At 37.8% G+C, this 19,308-nt stretch overlaps 1 protein-coding gene across 3 annotated transcripts in view; it reads left to right on the forward strand.

Annotated features, from left to right (window-relative positions):
* Window positions 1–2,989: 2,989 nt before the first annotated feature.
* The window catches only part of CDH7 (cadherin 7), a 130,364-nt gene continuing 114,045 nt past the window's right edge, over window positions 2,990–19,308 (forward strand). Inside the window, exons 1-2 of one of the 3 annotated variants that reach the window (XM_017507362.2) lie at window positions 2,990–3,585; window positions 15,876–16,282. In XM_017507362.2, the coding sequence (XP_017362851.1) occupies window positions 16,073–16,282 (210 nt within the window). In that variant the 5' untranslated portion in view covers window positions 2,990–3,585; window positions 15,876–16,072. Of the gene's footprint in view, window positions 3,586–4,196; window positions 4,389–15,875; window positions 16,283–19,308 lie in introns of those variants that run through there. The other 2 variants (XM_037730983.1, XM_037730982.1) reach the window with 2 other exon arrangements.

The following is a 19,308-nucleotide window of genomic DNA, read 5'->3' on the forward strand; positions in this document are numbered from 1 at the left end:
TGATCCCATATTTTGAGATCTTTTGAAGCCTTATGGGGAGAGCCTCCTACCTTCTGCCATATCTCTTTTTCTACCTGAGGTTCTCCAGAATGCTTAGACCTATCTAGATCTCAAGGATTACATCTCTTCTCTTCTTAGCTACAAGATACCAGGCCTATGTCTTTGGTTTTAGAGTAAGATCATAATGGAATGAATATGAATAAAATCTGATCAGCAATCTCATCAGAAAGTACTTTGCTTGTATAAAATCTACTTTGGGTGAAAAAACATCTAGGAATATACTTTTCATACCAACAGAAACCATGACAAAATCCCCCTACATTTTCTTGATTCCTCCTTCTCTAAAATAGACAGCCAGTATGGGTAACTTTTCTTAATTTAATCAAGACAGTGAAAATAAATTGAAAGGAAGGCTTTTTAAAGTAGGGTAGATAAGGGTACATTTCTTCAAATAATGCTATACATAACACTAAAGAAAACCTTCAACTGAGGAAGCTTGAAAATATATACACACACATATGAACAGAAATATTTAAACATACATTTGAAATGTAAAAGAAAACATTAAATTGTGTAAGTAAGCCATTATGGCTTGCATTTGTAGTTCATGGAATCTTAAACAATTGGCAGTGCCTTGGAATTCATCTAGTACAGTGTTTTTTTTATTTGTGCATCTCAGAACTGGATTTTCTAAGCAAACCAGAAATTGTGAGAAAAGGAAAGGAGAGCAGAAGGGACCTAATAAAACATGTGTTGACCCTAAACCAGACAACAGCTTAAGCCTGGTGAGCTCCTGTTTTCTGTGCTTGATGCTGGGCTTTCTCCTAAGAATAAAATATAAACATCTTTCAGGGGCTGGAAGATCTAGAAAGATCTGGTCCATGTCTATTACTACAACATAATCCATCTCCATTTTCCTCCCCTCCTACGGCACCTTGTTTCTCCCATCCATCCAGCCTTTTCCTGCTACAGACATTCCCCTTGTTTATTCTGCCTAGATCATTCTTCCCTCAGAGCTTCACAACGCTGACTTGTTGTCACCATCATGTCTCAACCTAAGTGCCATCTCCTCAGAAAGAGACCATCCCCAACCTCCTTAGATAAAAGGTGTCTCTTGGTTACTGTCTGAATTACTCTCAGTTCTTACCCTTGCTCTAGGTTGTGTCTTTTGCTCAAGAAGAATCTGGACCTTCCTCTAAGCTCAGCAGCTGATAGTGTGGGAACCAGGGCTAGAATTTTGGTTAACTAAAATTACTTCACCTGTTTTGGAATCTGTAGAGGTTATGGTTTAAAAACATTTTTAAAGGAAGGCAGGTAGAATGGTTCAAGAAGAAAGCATGCATTTGGAATCAACATTTATGTGGAGTCATAAGAAGAGAAAAAAATATAACAACTTGAAGAAGCATACCTTTTTCTAAAAGGGACTCAAAACATTTCCTTTTCTATGCAATGTCCTTTGATCAAAAGAAGCCAGTAGATGAAAACAGTTCAGTGTCTGATTCCCCTCACAATATGACCTCCTATAGATGAACAACGCAGGCAAACCTTGGTATGGTCAAATTTGTGTGAAATGCTACATGGGATACAAACACTCACTTCTTTATTCAAGAAATGCTAACTATGGACCAAACATGTGCTGTGCCTTGGTGATACTGAATATTAATCACTGGCTTCCTGAAGCTTTTTGTTCAGAGCAGTTATAGAAAATCTCTCATCGCAGAAATCAGCTCATATGTAAAACAAGACAAATATATGCAATGTTACCAGAAAAATCTAAAGTGAATCTAATGATTGTATTATATGAGCTAGAATAATTGAGCATCTTAACACAGAAAAGCATTTCAAAGACTCAAGATAAAGTCAAGATTTGATACCTGGGTACCAGGCGAATTATAGTGCCCATAACAGAAAAGAACATACTGGGGAAATCCAAACTAATACCTAAGAAAAGATTCGGAGGTCTTTTCTAAGCATCTTGAATTTGGGTGATGGCTGACAGTTGAGTGGAAATGGGCCATGAAATGGCCATCCAAGCAGCCCTGGATCTTACAGATAAAACTTTTAAAATGCATTAATGTTAAGTAAGCAACATAGGATGGTATCTGGAACTTAACGGGAGTTCAAAATTGCTGTTAGAATTATTAGCATAGAAATCAGTTTTAAACACTGACTAAATTGAATGGGCGAGGTGGGGGAGGCGTGGTGCCAGTTAAATAGCCAAGAGAGGCTGGATTGGGGACAGAACAAGTATGCTTGATTGCACAAGAAATCAGAGATACTGGCACGGACAAGAGTAAGCCCATGTAACTGGTATCCGAAGAATTACTGCTAAGGTTAAGAGTAAGTGCGTAAGAGACAGAGGACACGTTCATTGGTAGAGCGAGAAAAATGAAACGAACGTAGTTGGAAATGATCTCTCCCCGCTCCTAACACTTAGGACAGAACACCTACTCAAGAGATTGAAGCGAGCACCAGAGCAGAGGGAAACAAGGCGTGCTCAACTCCAGAGGCTGCGCCGCGCTCCAAATAAAGGACCAGATCCCTTTGCTTCCTTCCACACCTTGCGAGGGTCCTCCGTCCCGCCCTGCGAGTAAATCATACACTTCGGAAGGTTAGCATTAGAAAGCCCAGCAGGGGAGAAAATTTTCTGCAAGTTAAAAAACAAAGAAAAAGAAAAAGTAGAACTAGGGCAGTCCGAAGAGACTGAAAGGGCAAAACTATCAAGCAAGAAAGCTGTAAGTTCTGATTAGTTTTATGGCTTTGCCTTCATGCCTCAGGAGCTCAATTGATCACGGCTTTCCCGACAGGCAAAGGTGGGTGTTGGGGGGGGGCAGCTTGAAAATACCCTCAAAACTCTCCTCCCGGTCCGCGCTTTAGATGCAAATGCCTCGCGGAGAGATGGATGGGCTGCAGCCCCTCCTACTTTCACCCCGCTTCTTATTTTCCTGCGAAGGAATCCATCCGTACAGATCTGTCAGGCGGGAGGTGGAGGAGGGTGCGCGCGTGTGTGTGAGCGCGCGTGGCGGCCGAGCGGCTCCGGCTTCTTCGCGTTCTTTTCCAGTAGCCCCCACCGGGTCTCCGGAAGGCGCGGAAGTCTCAGGGGCTCCACTGGCCGGCCTCCGACGGCGCAGACAGCCGGCGCCCGCCGCCCACCCACGCAGCCCTCTTCCCCCACCTCCCGCCCCGGCCCCGGCGCGCTCTCTCCTCCTCTCCCGCGCGCCCTCTCGCCCTCTCGCCCTCGCTCCGGCCGCCGCGCGCTCCCGCTGGCTCCGGACCCTGTGTCTCCGCCAACTGGGAGAGCCGGAGGGGCCCCTCGTCGTGCGCGGAAGCTACGGGCCCAGGGCACCCAATGCCGGGGCAGTGTCCTCGCGCGCCGCGGAGTGGGCTGTGATTGGAGGAGGAGCCCGTGCCGGGCGGGCCCGAGGGGGTGCCGAGCCGGTGCCTCCAGTCTGCCCCGCGCGCGGAGCTGCGCGTACTGGGTGCCCCAGAACCCGCGGGCGCCCGGCAGCCGAGCGCACGTCGTTTTGGATGCACACGCCCGGGTCCCTGGCGTCTGACGGCGCGGGGAGGGCAGCGAGGCCCCAGGTGAGTGTCGCTGCCCGTGCGGGGCTGGGGAGGCGCCGCCGGGCAGAGGTGCGCCCTTGCCGTGCGCCTTTGGAAGCAGGACTAATTAGTGAGCGGCGGGCGGGGGTGTCCGTGCGGAGTTTCCCTGGGCGTCCCTAAGTTACTGCGTGTTGCCGTGAGATGTGGCTCTGCGAGGCAGGACAGGCGTGTGGACCGAGCCGGGGGCGTTTGGCCCGGAAAGCCGGTGCTGACAGACACCAGGTGCGACGGGAGGAGTAGTGGTTGAGGGTAAGAGCGAATCCCGGCACTCTCCAGGTGCAGCGGCCAACATGGGCAGGCTGGAGCACTCTCCTCCGAGAGGAACGCACGCAGGCTCCTCCCTCGACCCCGGACTGCTGGGGGCACAACTCCGCGCCGGCTATGCCGCCGGGTTCTGCGGAGGTCTGAGACTGGAAGGGGTACGCGCCGCTGTGGGCAGGAGTCCTTTGAACCATCCGCGCTAGACAGCTTTTACCTTTCGTGAAGGTGGAGCTTACCTAGGGGTGCTTTGCTTTCCCCCCAGTAATTAGCATTCTCCTGATCTGGTTCATCTGCATCCTGCGTCCCTTCCGCCTGGCTGTACCTCTTTAAGTGTGCGCTGGGCAAAGGGCGCCCTGCTTCTCTGAATGCATGGTGCTTCTTCTTCTTCATGGGTGCACATGGTACACTGCTCGTTGCTGGTATTCAACCTTCCAGTGTGGATTAATGAGAAAAAGACCCGTTATTCTGTACCGCTTGACGTTTTAGATCGTTAACCTACGGATTTCTTAAATTTCATAGTTGAGGTGAGTAAAGATTGGCAGTGAGTTCACCAGCACCGGGCACATGGCAAACTGTTGAGAAACCGTCAAGATGGGGTGTATTAAGGCTTTGGAGATCTGCAAATTGAACCAGAAATGTACTTATAACATCTTCTGCTTTGCAATAAATATCTTGTATCTATTAGATCGTTTATTAAGTGAGACCTTTAAGTAAGACTTGTCCTCATAATTTCTGTAACCACCAGACAGATGTTCAGATCATTTTTCATAGAGTAAACAGAACTTTATACAAAATAAAAAGAGAAAAATGTAAGTGACTTGTTAATATATGGCCCTTGCCAAGTGACAAGTATGTATTTTTAAAAGCAGATAACACCTCACAAAAATGTGTATTTAAAGAGTTTAAGAGCAGTAGCAGCCTTTTTTCTAAAGGAAAGTTTGAATAGACACAATATCTAAGTAGTTTTAAGAGTGTCTTTATAAAGGCAAATTGTTAGGGGAAAAAAGAGCTAAGAAAAACAGTTGCATTTGAAGCTTTCGGTAACTCACCTAAAATTACTTCTTTCCTAAAGAACTAGTTAGACTTTGTTTTATTTTCATTTTAGTATATGTCAAGGGGAAATGCATGAAGAATCCTTTTCTTTATTTTTAAGGCTATTTGAAACAGTAGCAATTAAAATGCAAAATAATTGAGGCAGGTAGGCAGACTGGCAACTTTGTGGAAGTCTTACTTCTGTGTTAGTGTTTAATATGGTGTGGGATAGCAGAGAAATTAGGTAACATCCAACGTTAATAGTCTTATCTGGGAAAGCTAGCTGAGTCTGAGGACAGAAAGATAAAGAAAACAATAATCAGTAGCATATACTGTCACCCTGCTAAAAGCTATTAAGGTTTGCAGCTTTAATAAAAGGGCATTGTGCACTTACAACGTGAGATATTATTGTAATTAAGGGCTGCAAGAGGTCATTAGCATTGTGTTAACAATCACTTGACAGACTCACAACTCTTCTTAAGTCTACTTTTATTGATTTAATAGCACAGAGCTTTTCCCTTTCTTACTTAAGGATAATTGTAAAGCATCTATATTACTGCAATTTACCCTTGAATTGACTCTAGTGTTTAGTGTCCAATGAAGAAGAGAGGGTGGAGAGCACGCGGAGCTGGCCACTGTTCAGCCTTCCTTGGCCTAAAAATCAAATGACTGTCTCCTTGGGCACTGTTTCTTTACCGGTTTCCCTGTTATTCAGCATTTTTTTTTTTTGATGGTAAAGCTGATATAAACTCCTGAGAATGTATACTGATATGAGCAAGTGAGTACATTTTTGTGTTGAACAAATACATTTATGTCAAATATTTCAGAAATTCTTTACAAAATATTAAAGTCACAAACTGTTCTTTGCTGTGGATATTTATTGCTGAGTGATTCCAATCTTTCTCGATTTTATAAGGTTCTACATTTATTGCCTTAATAGCTTGTATTACATCACAGTTCTCTCTCTCTCTCTCTTACACACACACACAAATGACTTTTACTTGATTGGAAGGCTTCAAAGCCTTAGCTTAAATTGGAAGTTTCAGGAACTTCTAAAATAACTAACATGCATTAGTTGATTGCAAAGGGATTGAGATGGAAGCTTTTTCTTCTTCAGATGAAGGAATCAGTTGCTACTTGGTGGGATGATAAAGGGGAACTGAGGACAAGGAAAGACGACATGTGATCAGAGTCTTGTGTGTGACCATCTCCCCAGCCTCTGACAAGCAGAGCTTATCTAGCTGTAACCAGCAATACAAGAGTGCCTCCTCTGGGGATTTGCTGGTTCTGCAGAAAGATACCCCTGCAAGCACTTCCCCCTTGTTATTCTGCAAGTCTCACAGATAAAATTACCAGTGCAAATGAATATGCAGACATCTGTCCATATATTCATTTCAGATATAGTATAGATTTTCATTCTGATAGAATCTCTTTTCTGCTATTTTGCAAAGTGTTTACTGAAACATGATGACTTTTATTGAAGTCACATAAATCCTACCTGGCACAACGTAAATAAAAGGGTAAATTAAAAATTAAAGTTGATGCAGCTAAGATTTCTTGTAAGAATAAATTTTAAAAATCTCTGAATATAATTTTACTATTTGTTGTTACGTAAATAACTCAGAAACATTGTGTCTTGTTACTTTGTTTACTTTTAAATTTACGAAGTCTCCTCCTAGTTAATTATAAATGATTGTTTCCCCTTTTCTAAAATTCCTTTCACCCATGGCAAAGGTTGTGCTTAGTTGAAATTGAATCTGTAATCCACTTTGAGAAGTTTTCTTTCTGTGTTTGATAACCAGATGCACACTACAGGCTATGTGATTCATTTCCAGGGCCCCTGCCTGCATATTTAGGCCAGTTAACAGTAGGAGGTTGTGGTCTGTGGTTGTAATGTTATCTGGCCCAGGGAGCTAATGGACTTGATCGCAGTTTCTTTACGTGAGAAGTCACATATCACAGAGAGTCCCTAGCCTCACTAATTTAACTGTAAAAAATTATACCTTTTAAGTACAAAAGAGAGGGTTCTTTCATCAAAATTAAAATTGTTGAATGTAATGTTAACTTTAACTGGTATACAGATGAAACAAATTGATGCTAGCATCTTACTATACTGGAAACTGAAGACAGCAACATTAAACCTGGGATGATTATAATGGGAATATCAGGAGCAAAGAGTTATCTCAAAATATAGGACTTATATCACAAACCAAAAGGATACAATAGGAATGATACTTATTTTTCCAAACAAAATAGCCCCATACGTACATTTTTATATCCTAAGGTATTGTCCTCAGTTGGTACCCTATTAATAAAATGTTCAATGGGATATTATTCAAATTTCAGTTGAAATAGTTAGCTACCTAGTGTCATTATTTAGTAGGAAGTTAGTTTTGGATTCCAGAGTTGTTTAGAAGGGAAAAGGCAATTTTAAATTTGGGAACTGCTAACTCTTCTTCTCCTCTTTTTTTTTTTTTTTTTTTGTTTGTTAGAAACATACAACTCTTGACAAATAGGTTTATTCACCCTTTCTTCTTACTCTGTACTCTCTGCACTTCTGAATGGTAATTATGGTTACCATTACCTACTTAGGAAATTTAAACTCATGGTCATATAAAAATTTAAGTACAGTCAAATCTACTTTGTTTGGCTTTTAGGAAAGACGATAAGCTCTAAGGATCACACATTGCAAAAGCACTCATTACCAGATGAGCAATTTTTAACAAACACTTTACTCATTGCATCTAGTTATGCAATGGATACTGGATCAGTACCTAGCTGTGTGATCTTGGGCATTTCACTGGGAATCTGTAGATTTCTATTTTGTTAAAAGTAAAGAAAGGGCTGCTTTGTTTTTTCTCATGTCTGTTGCAGTTCAAATATGTCATCAGTCTGTGGTTCTACCACTTTGGGAGTCTTCAAACTGAATTCAAGGCTTTTAAAATGTTTTTCCTTTAACATGAACCCAATGAAACCAAACTATTATATTCTTCAGTATTGAAATGGCATCCTCTTTATCTACCTCTTAGATGTTGTCCTGACTAGTGTGGCTGGTAATGTTGTGGTGTGTAATAAAGTGTGGCTACAGCTCTGAAAACACTCTCTGTCCTGGACTATTTTCTCTCTAGTGTTGTATTCTGACACCTGCTCAGTCATGAATGGGAGAAGATTAGAATATATTTTTTCCCCTTTGGCATACCCAAAAATGTATTAAGGAGTTCTACATTAAAAACAGGCAAAAGCAGCAATGAATAAGTACTGTCCTTTACACAAAGCAGACTACTCTAACTTTGTGGACTGAGATAAATCACAGGGAGGACCTCAGTAGTAACAGGTGGTGGCTGTCCTGGGGACACAAGGGCAAATGAAATTCTTCAGAGAAGACACTGGATGAATCAGGAGTCAGCCTCTTCATGGAATTTAAATAAAACCATTAGATACCCAAGGAATACCTAAAAAGAAACAGATTTATTTTCCCAGACTGTACAAAAACAAAAAAACAAACCAAAACTATTAAATAGAAGGTTGGTCTTAAAACAGTGGTAATATCTTACATAGTTCCCTCACTGTGCAATGGTATCATTTCCACGTTTAAACATGAACATCTTTCACCCTACTTAAAGATTCATTAAACACATGCTGTCTGCATGTAGTTCAACCTTAAAAGAGTCTTGGAAATGACAGTTTCCTCCCAATAGGTCAACAAGATTTTTTCTATTTTGTTGCTATTATTCCAACTGTGATTTCTTGTACTATTACGTTTCATAGGTCAGCCAACAAAATATCTCAGGGAATATCAGTTAGTTTCTGGAAGTGTTTGTCAGTCAACCATTATGGATTTTTTTGATTCTTGTGTATTATTCTATTAAATGCACTGACAGTCCTCAAATGTCATTCCTGCAATTGTTTTTCTAGAAAATGCAAATAATTGAATTTATTTTTGGACTATCATGCTGCACCTAGTCATAAACTATACCAATTTTTAAAAGAGAGGCATAACTTCTATAAATCAGTATTGTCAATTGTCAGTAAATTGGGTGTTAGTGTGATATACATTAAGTACATTTCAAAACAGTTTCAGAAGACCTGCATCTGAGACAGACTCCAGACAGCAGAGAGCATGAGCAGCTGCTCCTTGCCTAGAATTTAGAAAAACTTGGTGGAATGTGGTCTTTAATTGCGATAAGCCATTGCTTATTTGTATTGGACTGCAACAAACACATTTCAGTTCAACTTTAAGTGCCATAAAACCAAAAATAGTCCTCTATTTCCTTTTAGTATAACTGATAGTTATATATTATAGCACACATTATTTCTAGAAAGCATACAGCACTGTGCACTTTTTAGAAAAGCAGTCTAACACATATAAATTAATTGGCAATTAGACATGTTTTAAAACTACTCTTGTGGCGATATGTTAATGTGCAATGGCTGAATATGATAGATATTTGTTATGGTTTTAGTATGGTGGCTTTAATTTAAATGGAACAGGTTCTGGAAGATTTCCAATTTTGCTGATTAGCAATTGATATGCTGATACATAACAATATATTTTTTGGCATGAAAGGACCTTTAGTCATTGTTTTTAAGTATGAGGAAAACATTTGATTAAGAGTCATTTGATCTGTTAAAAGTAGTTTCCTAGAGATGTCAAGTGGAGTAGAAATTCTAAGAAAACTTTATAGTAATGAATTCGTTTTTGTAAAAATAACATTAGCTGTTAAGGTTAAATGGATAATAAACAATCTACTTGGAACTAATGCACTGCCATTTAGTTGAACAAAAATACTTGGAACAAAATGGTAGCATGATAAAGTGATTTCATATCCAATAAATGATGTTGATTTACTAACTAATGCTTAAGGGATTTTCACCTCTTTTTTTCTTTTTGCTTCGTCCATTCAAAATATGTTTTTCACGGTTTTATACTATGATGTGAATCCAGTGTTTTATTTTATAACCTGATGATTAAGGTTTGTTATGCTCATCACAATACTACTTGCAGTGATTTTCATATATTTCCATTTTAAAAACATGGAAAAATATTATATATATTTTTTTAATTTTTAGCCTTAAAATATCAGAGTAAACAAAAACATTTTAAATCTTCCTCAGATTGTTTTTGTCCATTTCAGATTAATCATTCATCCAGTGGCCATCACCACCACTCTTTCAGACATCTGTGATTTACTCCTGTTCCATTCTCTTCAGATATAACCTGTTCCTCTTGTTTTTCTTCTCAGAAATGTTCCATCTTCTTCCATATTGTTACTGTCCAAAAGTTCATACAGATCTGCAGACATTCCTTCAACTATAAACCAACACACACACACACACATACACACACATACATGTGTATGTATGTATATATATATCGAACTATGTTATATATTATATATAATAATATATATCTATATTATTATTATATATATATATATTTTTTTTTTCCCTGCGCAAAAGAACTAGTAATAATGAAGAGGACAGCTCTTCAATCCACATGCATGGGTGCAAACTACTCATTTTTTCCTCATGTGAATCCTCTTCCTAAATCCTATGTATGAAAAACTCAGATGGGAAAGGAGGTGGAAGAAAGAGAAAAGATAAGCAGCATGAAATTCTAAACAGGGATGCAGTGTTTTTGCTCTAGGGCACAGATTTGTGAGGCAGTATTTAATCCTTTGTGAAAAGTCAACAATTTGTTACCGATTCTGTATTCAAGTTCATTTAAATGTAATAAAAAAAAAATCTCAAGTTTAAGTTTTGGTTACTTCTGTTTGATAACCACAAAGAACTGTAGGCTTTTTAAAAATAATGCTTCAGAGTCCTTATTTCTTTCATGATACCCAGCTCAGGACAGAATGAAGTCGGTTGAGCAGGTAGACTTACTTGCCTTTCTCCTGAAAATGAGATTTGATTTTGATTGAAAATGAAGACGAATATTTGTAGAAGACTGATAAGTACCTGATAAGCACCTGACCTGTGGCCATGCAACTCGTCTGTGGCTATAGAGGGCATATGTTCCTGGCAGAGTTGGTTACTGCCAGATATACTGGGGAACACATTATGAAACATCCTCAGTTCAGATCACAATGGTTCACACACTACTTTCTGATTTTCCAAGTGCACTCCACAGAGGGTATGACAGAGACATTTATCTCAAAAAAAAAAAGTTTCATCCTCTAATAATATACACAATGTCAATTAAATATCCTTGTGCACCCTTTGTAGACCTTGGAACAAGGTAAAACAATTTGGCTTAAGAGGCTGGCAAATATTTCAAAGACTGCAGAGAAGTATCATGGAATTGTTTTGAAAGTGATTGTGATTTATAAACATGGCTGACTTACCACGGAATTTGTATCTTGATTTGTTATACAGTTAACTTTTCATATTGAAAATGAAGTTGATGATAATGAAAATGAGCATTGTGTAAATAATTTCCGAATGTTAATAATGTGCCTACTTCGGTCCTGGATACTACAGGTACAACTATAGAGTGGATCTCCCTCTTCATCAAGGTTTATGTTTATACTAGCTACTTTTAAATATCCTAGGTTTAAATGAGTTACACAATTATCAAGCATCTTCCCCTCACAGATATTATCTCAATGACTGTAATATCACCCATGGCATGTTCTGTAACTCCCTTCTTTTATATGTTCTAGCTAATTTGATAAATCCCTAGTCTTGTTGAAGGGAAGAGAAATAATCTTCAAGAGCAACAAGAGTACATTAAGCAGGTCTCGTTAAAGTGAATGCTCAATTTATAAGCAGGCCAAATGTTTCTTTTACATTCCTATAACTTTCTTAAATTTCTCTACCCGTTATCTTTTTTTTTTTTTTTTTTTTTTGAGACGGAATCTCACTCTATCACCCATGCTGGAGGGTAGTAGCATGATCTCAGCTCACTGCAACCCCTGCCTCCTGGGCTCACACGATTCTCCTGCCTCAGCCTTTTGAGTAGTTGGGACTGCAGGGCCATGCCACCACACCTGGCTCACTTTTTTTTGTAGAGACAGAGTTTCACTGAGTTAGCCAGGATGGTCCTAATCTCCTGACCATGTGATCTGCCTGCCTTGGCCTCCCAAAGTTCTGGGATTAGAAGCGTGAGCTACTGTACCTGGCCCCCATCATCCTTAATTATTAGCAATCTGTATGTTTTCACAGCTTTAAAAGACCTAACAAAAGCAATTTTATATAATTGTCAAAAAGTAGAAAAGTAAGACCTGAAAAAAAAAAACTTTATAATTTAGCTCAGCTCCTTCATTTTGCAAATGTGGAAAATAAAATCTCAGAGCAATCCAAGGTCATACAGCAAGTGGTAGGGCTTGTAGAACAAAGAGTCCATTTGTCTTATCCCCAGTCCAGACTGTATGTTTTCTTCCTCATCGATGAACACCTAGCAACTCAGATTTCCACAGTTCTGATATTTGTGTTTGATTTCTAAAAATTTACAGAAGGCATGCCTTTAAAAAATGAAGTATATATATATATATATATGATATATATATATCATATATATGATATATATGGTATATATGTATATATATCATATATATATAAATATATATATCATATATATATAAATATATATATATCATATATATATAAATATTATATATGATATATATATGTTACTATGGTTCCTTTATATTCATCTTGATTTTTTTATTTATGACCATATGGTTCTCTGGAACCAACTCTAACTATCAAAATGCTTTCATTTGGTGTAACAGTTGTCTAAAATATTTTAACATAGATAACATTACAATGAAAACTAACATCAACCCATAACCTAACTTTAACGTAGCCAGTTTCAAACCAAAACATACGATAACAATCCCAACAGCTTTTTAAAAATTCCTTTTTGATTGCAGGGCACTATTATTGGTATCTCATGATTTACTCATTTAATCCTGTGAAGTAGATGCTGTTATTGTGGTCTTCGTTTTTTAGATGAGGGACTTGTAAGATGTATTGACGAGGTAAAATGAGGAAACTGAGGCAAGTATAAAAAAATGAGAAATTAATTTATTCAGCTCTCGGGCAAGGTTCGGTGGTCCAGGGAGGGGCCAAAGAAGCCACGCCCGGCTGTTTAGGTCATGGGGTTTTATGGGGAGGTAAGGCGATTGATTGGCTATTGGGGAAACAAAGCAAAGGCAATTTTACTGGCTGTCAGGAAGCAGGAAATACCTGGAACTAGTTGCCATTGGTAGGCGTGTGGGACTTTGGGTAAGTGGGACTTGATTGGCTGTTGGGGAAACAAAGCGAAGTCAATCTTATTGGCTATTAAGAAGCAGGAAATACATGGAGCTAGTTGTCATGGGTAGGCAGGTGGGACCGTGGGTAAGTGGGCCTGCTGGGGGCATACAGAGCAGACTGCTACCAGGCAGGGTCTGATGGAGCATCTTTAAAAACTTTTCCTGCAGGGTTTATCAACAGTGGGCTGGGGGTTGAATGCATAATTTAGTGCTGAATGTGGGCTTGGGTCTGGTATGCGGAGGCGGGTGCGGGGAAGCCATGTGGCAAGGCCAGATAACAAGCTTGGGTGATGACGTAGTTATCAGACGGGAGAGAGGTGGATGTGTCCGTTTAACCCTCTGCGAGGCAGCCGGCCTTACAAGACTTAAGGCTTTATCTCTGGAACTTTTTAGAATGTAACTTATCCAAGATTATGTAGTTAAGACAGGCCCAGAATTTGAATCTTTATCTGATACAGACACCCACAGTCTTCATTGGTAACTGACTCCTCAAATGTTGAATTCCAAAAGTTCATTTGCTGTTTAGTTTTTTTATGAGTTGGATGTATTGTCACCCTGAAACAATGTTACCACATCCACTCAATTCATAAAGTAGCCTACATAATATAATTTTGCTCTATTGCATCTGAAAATATATATTCTCAGGAGTCAAAGTGTTTATGTCATCATCTTTAAGAGATATTTCATTCGCTTGAGAAGGGATAGTAGTGAAACAGGAACTGTCCTCTGGCCACAGGCTTCACATGCTTGTCCCAGCCATCTGACCACAACTCTAAACCATTTCTCCCCGTCCCCAGGAGACTGGTTTGCCACTAGATGAAGGAAGAAGCTCCATGACTTTGCCCCTTCTCATACAGTTAGTCGTTCTTACTTAAGATCACTCCTCACAATTCTCATCTCATCACTGGACTCATCCCTACACTGGCGCATCATATGCTGTTCAAAGTTTAAGCACCTACCTGCCTTTTCAAATGATAGGAGGCAAACCTTTCAGGCAGGTTAGTCAGACCTACCTACAATAAATTTTCAACTTAATTAAGGCACCCACATTGGAACATCAAGGCATGATCCCAAGTTGCTTGTACTTTATAATTGAAAGTCTAGAACAACTGGCCCTCTAGTGTGGTTTCTAAATGTGATAAACTTGTTTTTCATCCTAGGATAAGGTATCTGGATTTGGGGAGATTGTGTTCTATGCACAGGCTGCAGTTAATGTGCCCTAGTAAGGGTTACTGTTCTGGTGGTTCTTAGCATACAGTAATTAGATGAACATTGGATCTTTCTTAAATGCCCCCTGGAATATCACAACTTTATGGATATATATTTTAAATGTATGCATTCATTTTAGCTGTTCATTGCACAAAGTCATTGCAACTCGTTTATTCTAATTGTGTGAACTATTTAAAATATTTGATAAACTTGTGTCTATTTATATACCTCTTTCACATTTCTCCTACTAACTATAGTATTAAGAAATTTGGTGGTAAATTTTTTTATTGTATAACAGATAATCTTCTAACAGAAGGGACTGAAAAGCTCAGGATAGTGCATTTTCTGCTTTAATAGGGAAGCATCTTTTGGCTTTATGTTCTCAAAACTATATTTTTATCCTCATCCTCAGAAAAAAAACAGAAGTAGGCAAATGATACTTCTTTGCCTTAATCATTCTATTGTTGATTTATTTATAGGAAGTAAAATGAGTTCATAAACCAAACTGCAACATGGTGATTTAAGTAAGCACTTTGTCATAAATTCTCATTCCTCTGTGTTTTAGGGGTGTGTTCGAAAGTTGGTTTTGTAACTGATTTTATATCTCTTGCATAATCAGAATTCTGTAACTGAAATAAATAGACATTAGAATAAAAGTGTTTTTCCATGCTGCTGCTAAAGCACCTCCTTGGTGCATGCCAACAATGAATGGGCCTCACAAATACAGCTGAGCTTTCTCACTCTTCTGTTGATCAAAATAATTCAATTCTGTAAATGTTTGTGGAGGGAGGCCCTACTATGCACAACTCATGCTGCAAGATGTTCAATAAATAATTACAAAATAGCAAATAACCTCATTGTAATAGCATAATCTAACATGCTACACAGCATACATGATAATAAGTTCGAAGGATGGAAAATGGAAACTACTGAGCTTTTCAGCTGATCACAATCAAATCAGAACACATCAAACAGCTGGTGTTCTGTGACTCAGAATCAATCAACCAGTTTTGAATCACCTCATCCTTTATTTCTCTTTACAGTTTCACAGAAGAGATTTAAACCAGCATATGTCCTTGCCATTTGGTTAAATTTCTGCTTTGAGTTGCTTTGCTTTCACATTCTAATACCAACGCATGAAAATTAGTGTAATATAAAAGAAAAAAATAGGGCTATATTAAAATGATTTTTAAAATGACGCTGCCACATTTGTGTAAAATAAACCATATGCTCAAATAAAATGCCCTAGAAGAAAAGTGATATTTTAAAGTTGTGTTATGAAATGAAGATAATTCTGCATCAGCTGTATTTAGGTAATTCACAAATATACCAGTGTTTATTATGATTTTATAAGTGTATAATTAATATTTTAATAATTATACAAATAATGATATTTGTATAATCTTAAGAAATTTGTATATTCTTAAGATCAATAGTAAGTTAGCAAATGAATGTTAAATGTTATTATATGTTTTGGTTCCTGATACCATCTCTTCTCTGTTCTGATAGGTACCTATTACACCATTCTTTGGCGAAGGCTATTCAGCAGTGGTGACCTCTTCCAATCCTATACTCTACAAATTATTATCTCTGGACTTCCAGCTGACACCCTGCCGGAGGCAAGAGCTACTAAGCCAACTGGAACTGTGCCTTTTCTCTTGTCAAGGTTTTTTTCTTACACAGGAAAAAGAAAGAAAAAAAAAAAGATGAAGTTGGGCAAAGTGGAGTTCTGCCATTGTCTGCAGCTAATAGCTCTTTTCCTGTGTTTTTCTGGGATGAGTCAAGCAGAACTCTCAAGGTCCAGATCAAAGCCCTATTTCCAAACAGGGAGGTCCCGGACCAAGCGCAGCTGGGTGTGGAATCAGTTCTTTGTTCTGGAGGAATACATGGGTTCAGACCCCCTCTATGTAGGAAAGGTAGGGTATGTGACCTTTCAAAGTTGTAAATGATTATTGTGCATGTCTGTGGTTGGATGAAAAACTGCTATTTTTTTTTGTATGAGGATGGTAAACACATGACATCATTTCTGTGAAAGAGTTTATGAAAATCTTTGGCCATAGCCACTGCGAAGTTGTAATCGAGGTATTATATTCAGTACAGTGAAGCCGTATCTTAGGGAATGATGCTTCACTTCTAAAAACAGATGAGGATTCTACAGAGGCCTGGTTTAAACCACTATCATCATAACACACTGATAAAGACGTCATGACCAAAGTAGAGCAAGACTATTTGTAATAAATGAAGAGTAGTAAGCTCTTATAGCGAGTTGGTTTCAGCTGCTGCTTTTAGGATATTATGAAAATGATGTTCATACTAACATTAATACTTAGGTATCCTTCCCTGATACTTGCAGTGGAAAAACTTCATCATGAAACTATTGAGCCTAATGTTTCTAAATTATGAACAATTCCAATCCACATTTCTTCGCAATCTTGTTTTGATGGCACCCCCTCTGTGTTTGTGTGTGTGTGTTTTAGCTTGCTTTAAAACTTTTGCTTTGGATTAAAAATGATTGTGGGCAGAAGTCAGTTAGAAATGATATTAGACAAGCGATGGGCAGTTCATGGTGCATTTATTGGGTGTCCAGGTGTTAGCTGGATAGACATTTTGTTTTTCACGACTTCTTTCTGCCTGAATATTTGAGAAGGAGATTTTCACTGGAGAGCTTCCTGAACCAAAAGGTGCTTCTAGAAAGCCTGCCCTTTTCTCTGCCATTGTCATATCATGTTCCCAGTTCTTAGTTTACTTCAGGTTCAATTACTTTAATATTTGTAAAGGTGAACTGAATTTTTCAGTTTGGTAGTGAGTACTGGTGAAGGTTTTCTAAGTAGGGAATTTTAGCAAGAAATCTGTGCCTCTGTATTTTTACACTTCACTCTGTCAGTTTTATGTGTGTCTTCCTGGTAAAATGAAGCTTAGCTAACTAATGAGTTTATCTGTAAATCAATTCTTCAACTTTAAAAGATAGAGGAATAATTTGGTGATTTACTGCATGGGTCCTTTTTTCATTTGAGCATACCTTAAGTAAGGGTGAAAATTATTTTTGTTGAAGAGCATCTATGTCAATCAAGGTAATCTGTATTATATGTATTATTTCTTCTAATGTCTCTATATTTTACAAATACTGACTTTTGCTGCCTTGTAAACAAAAGGATGTTAATAAGTTAAAGGTTTCTAGAGATGTGAATTAGGATTTTTATAGTTTTTTGGCCCAGTCATAGCATTTTCCTACCTAAACTTATGTAAACACAAAGGTGTTTTGTGTACAAATATATTTTTTATGGCCATTCTAACAGTAACACAATCATATACGCTATGTGTGTGTGTTTGTGTGTGTGTGTGTGTATGTGTGTTAAAATTCTGTGTCACTCCCTTGTTACTTGTTTTCTTATAAAGAAATCAAGAGGAATAACTGTAATGATTAGGATTTGATTAGGAAACAAGCTCTTAATTTCATTCATTTTTAATGGACATTTAACAAAGTCATCAAACATTCTTCAATGGACAGATCTACAATATTCAAGTAATGTATAAAAGAAAGTAATAGTTATTAAGTAAAATCATATTTTGTGACAATGTAAAGTTTTCTAAAACCAACAAAAATATTTTTAAACTAAATGCCATTTAATTTGGTATTAAATGGAGCCGCTTGGGTGAAGTTGACATTTTAAAAATCAATAGTTTTAAAATTTAAATGCCCTTCTTCTGAATTTCATAACCTTCACATAATAATTCAGTATGCTTATTCCATATAACGCCTACAAGTCAATTTAAAATTATGAAGATGTTTGTCCCTATGTTACTTAAGTTGCATAGGCATACAAAGTTATTGGGCAAAGGTCTTTTGTTCATAAGAGAAATCATGTGGTTTCTTGATTAGGTAACAAGAAATATTATGTACTTCCCTTTCAACTAATCAAAGAAGGTCACTTATTTTTATATGATAGAAAATTTAGTTTGTTTTTATCTTTTGCATGCTGTATATCGGCAGTTCAATATCGCCTTTCAGAGAAAAATGTCCAGGATAGAAATGGATTTAATATTTAAAAGAAATATTTTAATCATCTAAAATACAGGGAAAAAAGGGCTGTAAAATAATTTGAGATGGAGGGAGAATTTATAGACAGGAGAGACAAATGTAAGACCTTACAAGAACAATTTTCATATATCCTTGGAAAAAAGTGGCAGAGAACTTGAGTACTATAGATTTTATACTTGAGATGATGAAATGATTATTTCCATTAATAGTTTGGTAATCTGAATAAGCAGAAATATAATAAAATCTTTGACTTAAGTACAGTTTTTATTACTTGGGTAAATAAAATAGATACTTTTTTCTTTTTTCAGTTTGGGAGGTGATGTCTATGCCCGGAAATGTTTATAGGACAGAAAGAACTAAGAATTATAGAAGAAGATGTGGAGAAATAGCTAGGCAGATAATCATAGAAAGAAAAGAAAGAACCTGATTATTCAGTGCTTGTCACAGATGTGTTTTCAACCTAGGCTAGTTAGATGGTCACACTCTTAGTCATCCTAACACAAGTCTAGCTACTTGGATAATTTGGAAAATGTAAGTGATGACTTCAATACATTTTATACCTTAACTTGATCAGATAATGGATAAGTACAGTATGTGTCAAATTGACATCAGTTTTATATTCTTGCTCTGCCACTTTCTACCAGTTGTAGAGCTTAGGGGCAAGTTGCCTAATATTATTAAGGTTTAGTTTTCTAATCTCTAAAATAGAAAAATGATATCTATGATTCAATTCTGTTACTGAATAAATCCAATTAAATTATTTATGACATTCAATTACTCTGGACATTATTGTATTTTATATTTCACTACATATTAATTATAAATTAACTTAGTTATGGATCATCTATTTTGTTACATGTCACATGTTGTCTGTGTGATTCCTCAGATGAAAGCTGGCATTAT

This window comes from Cebus imitator, unplaced genomic scaffold, assembly GCF_001604975.1.
Source record: "Cebus imitator isolate Cc_AM_T3 unplaced genomic scaffold, Cebus_imitator-1.0 Scaffold374, whole genome shotgun sequence".
NCBI lineage: Eukaryota > Metazoa > Chordata > Mammalia > Primates > Cebidae > Cebus > Cebus imitator.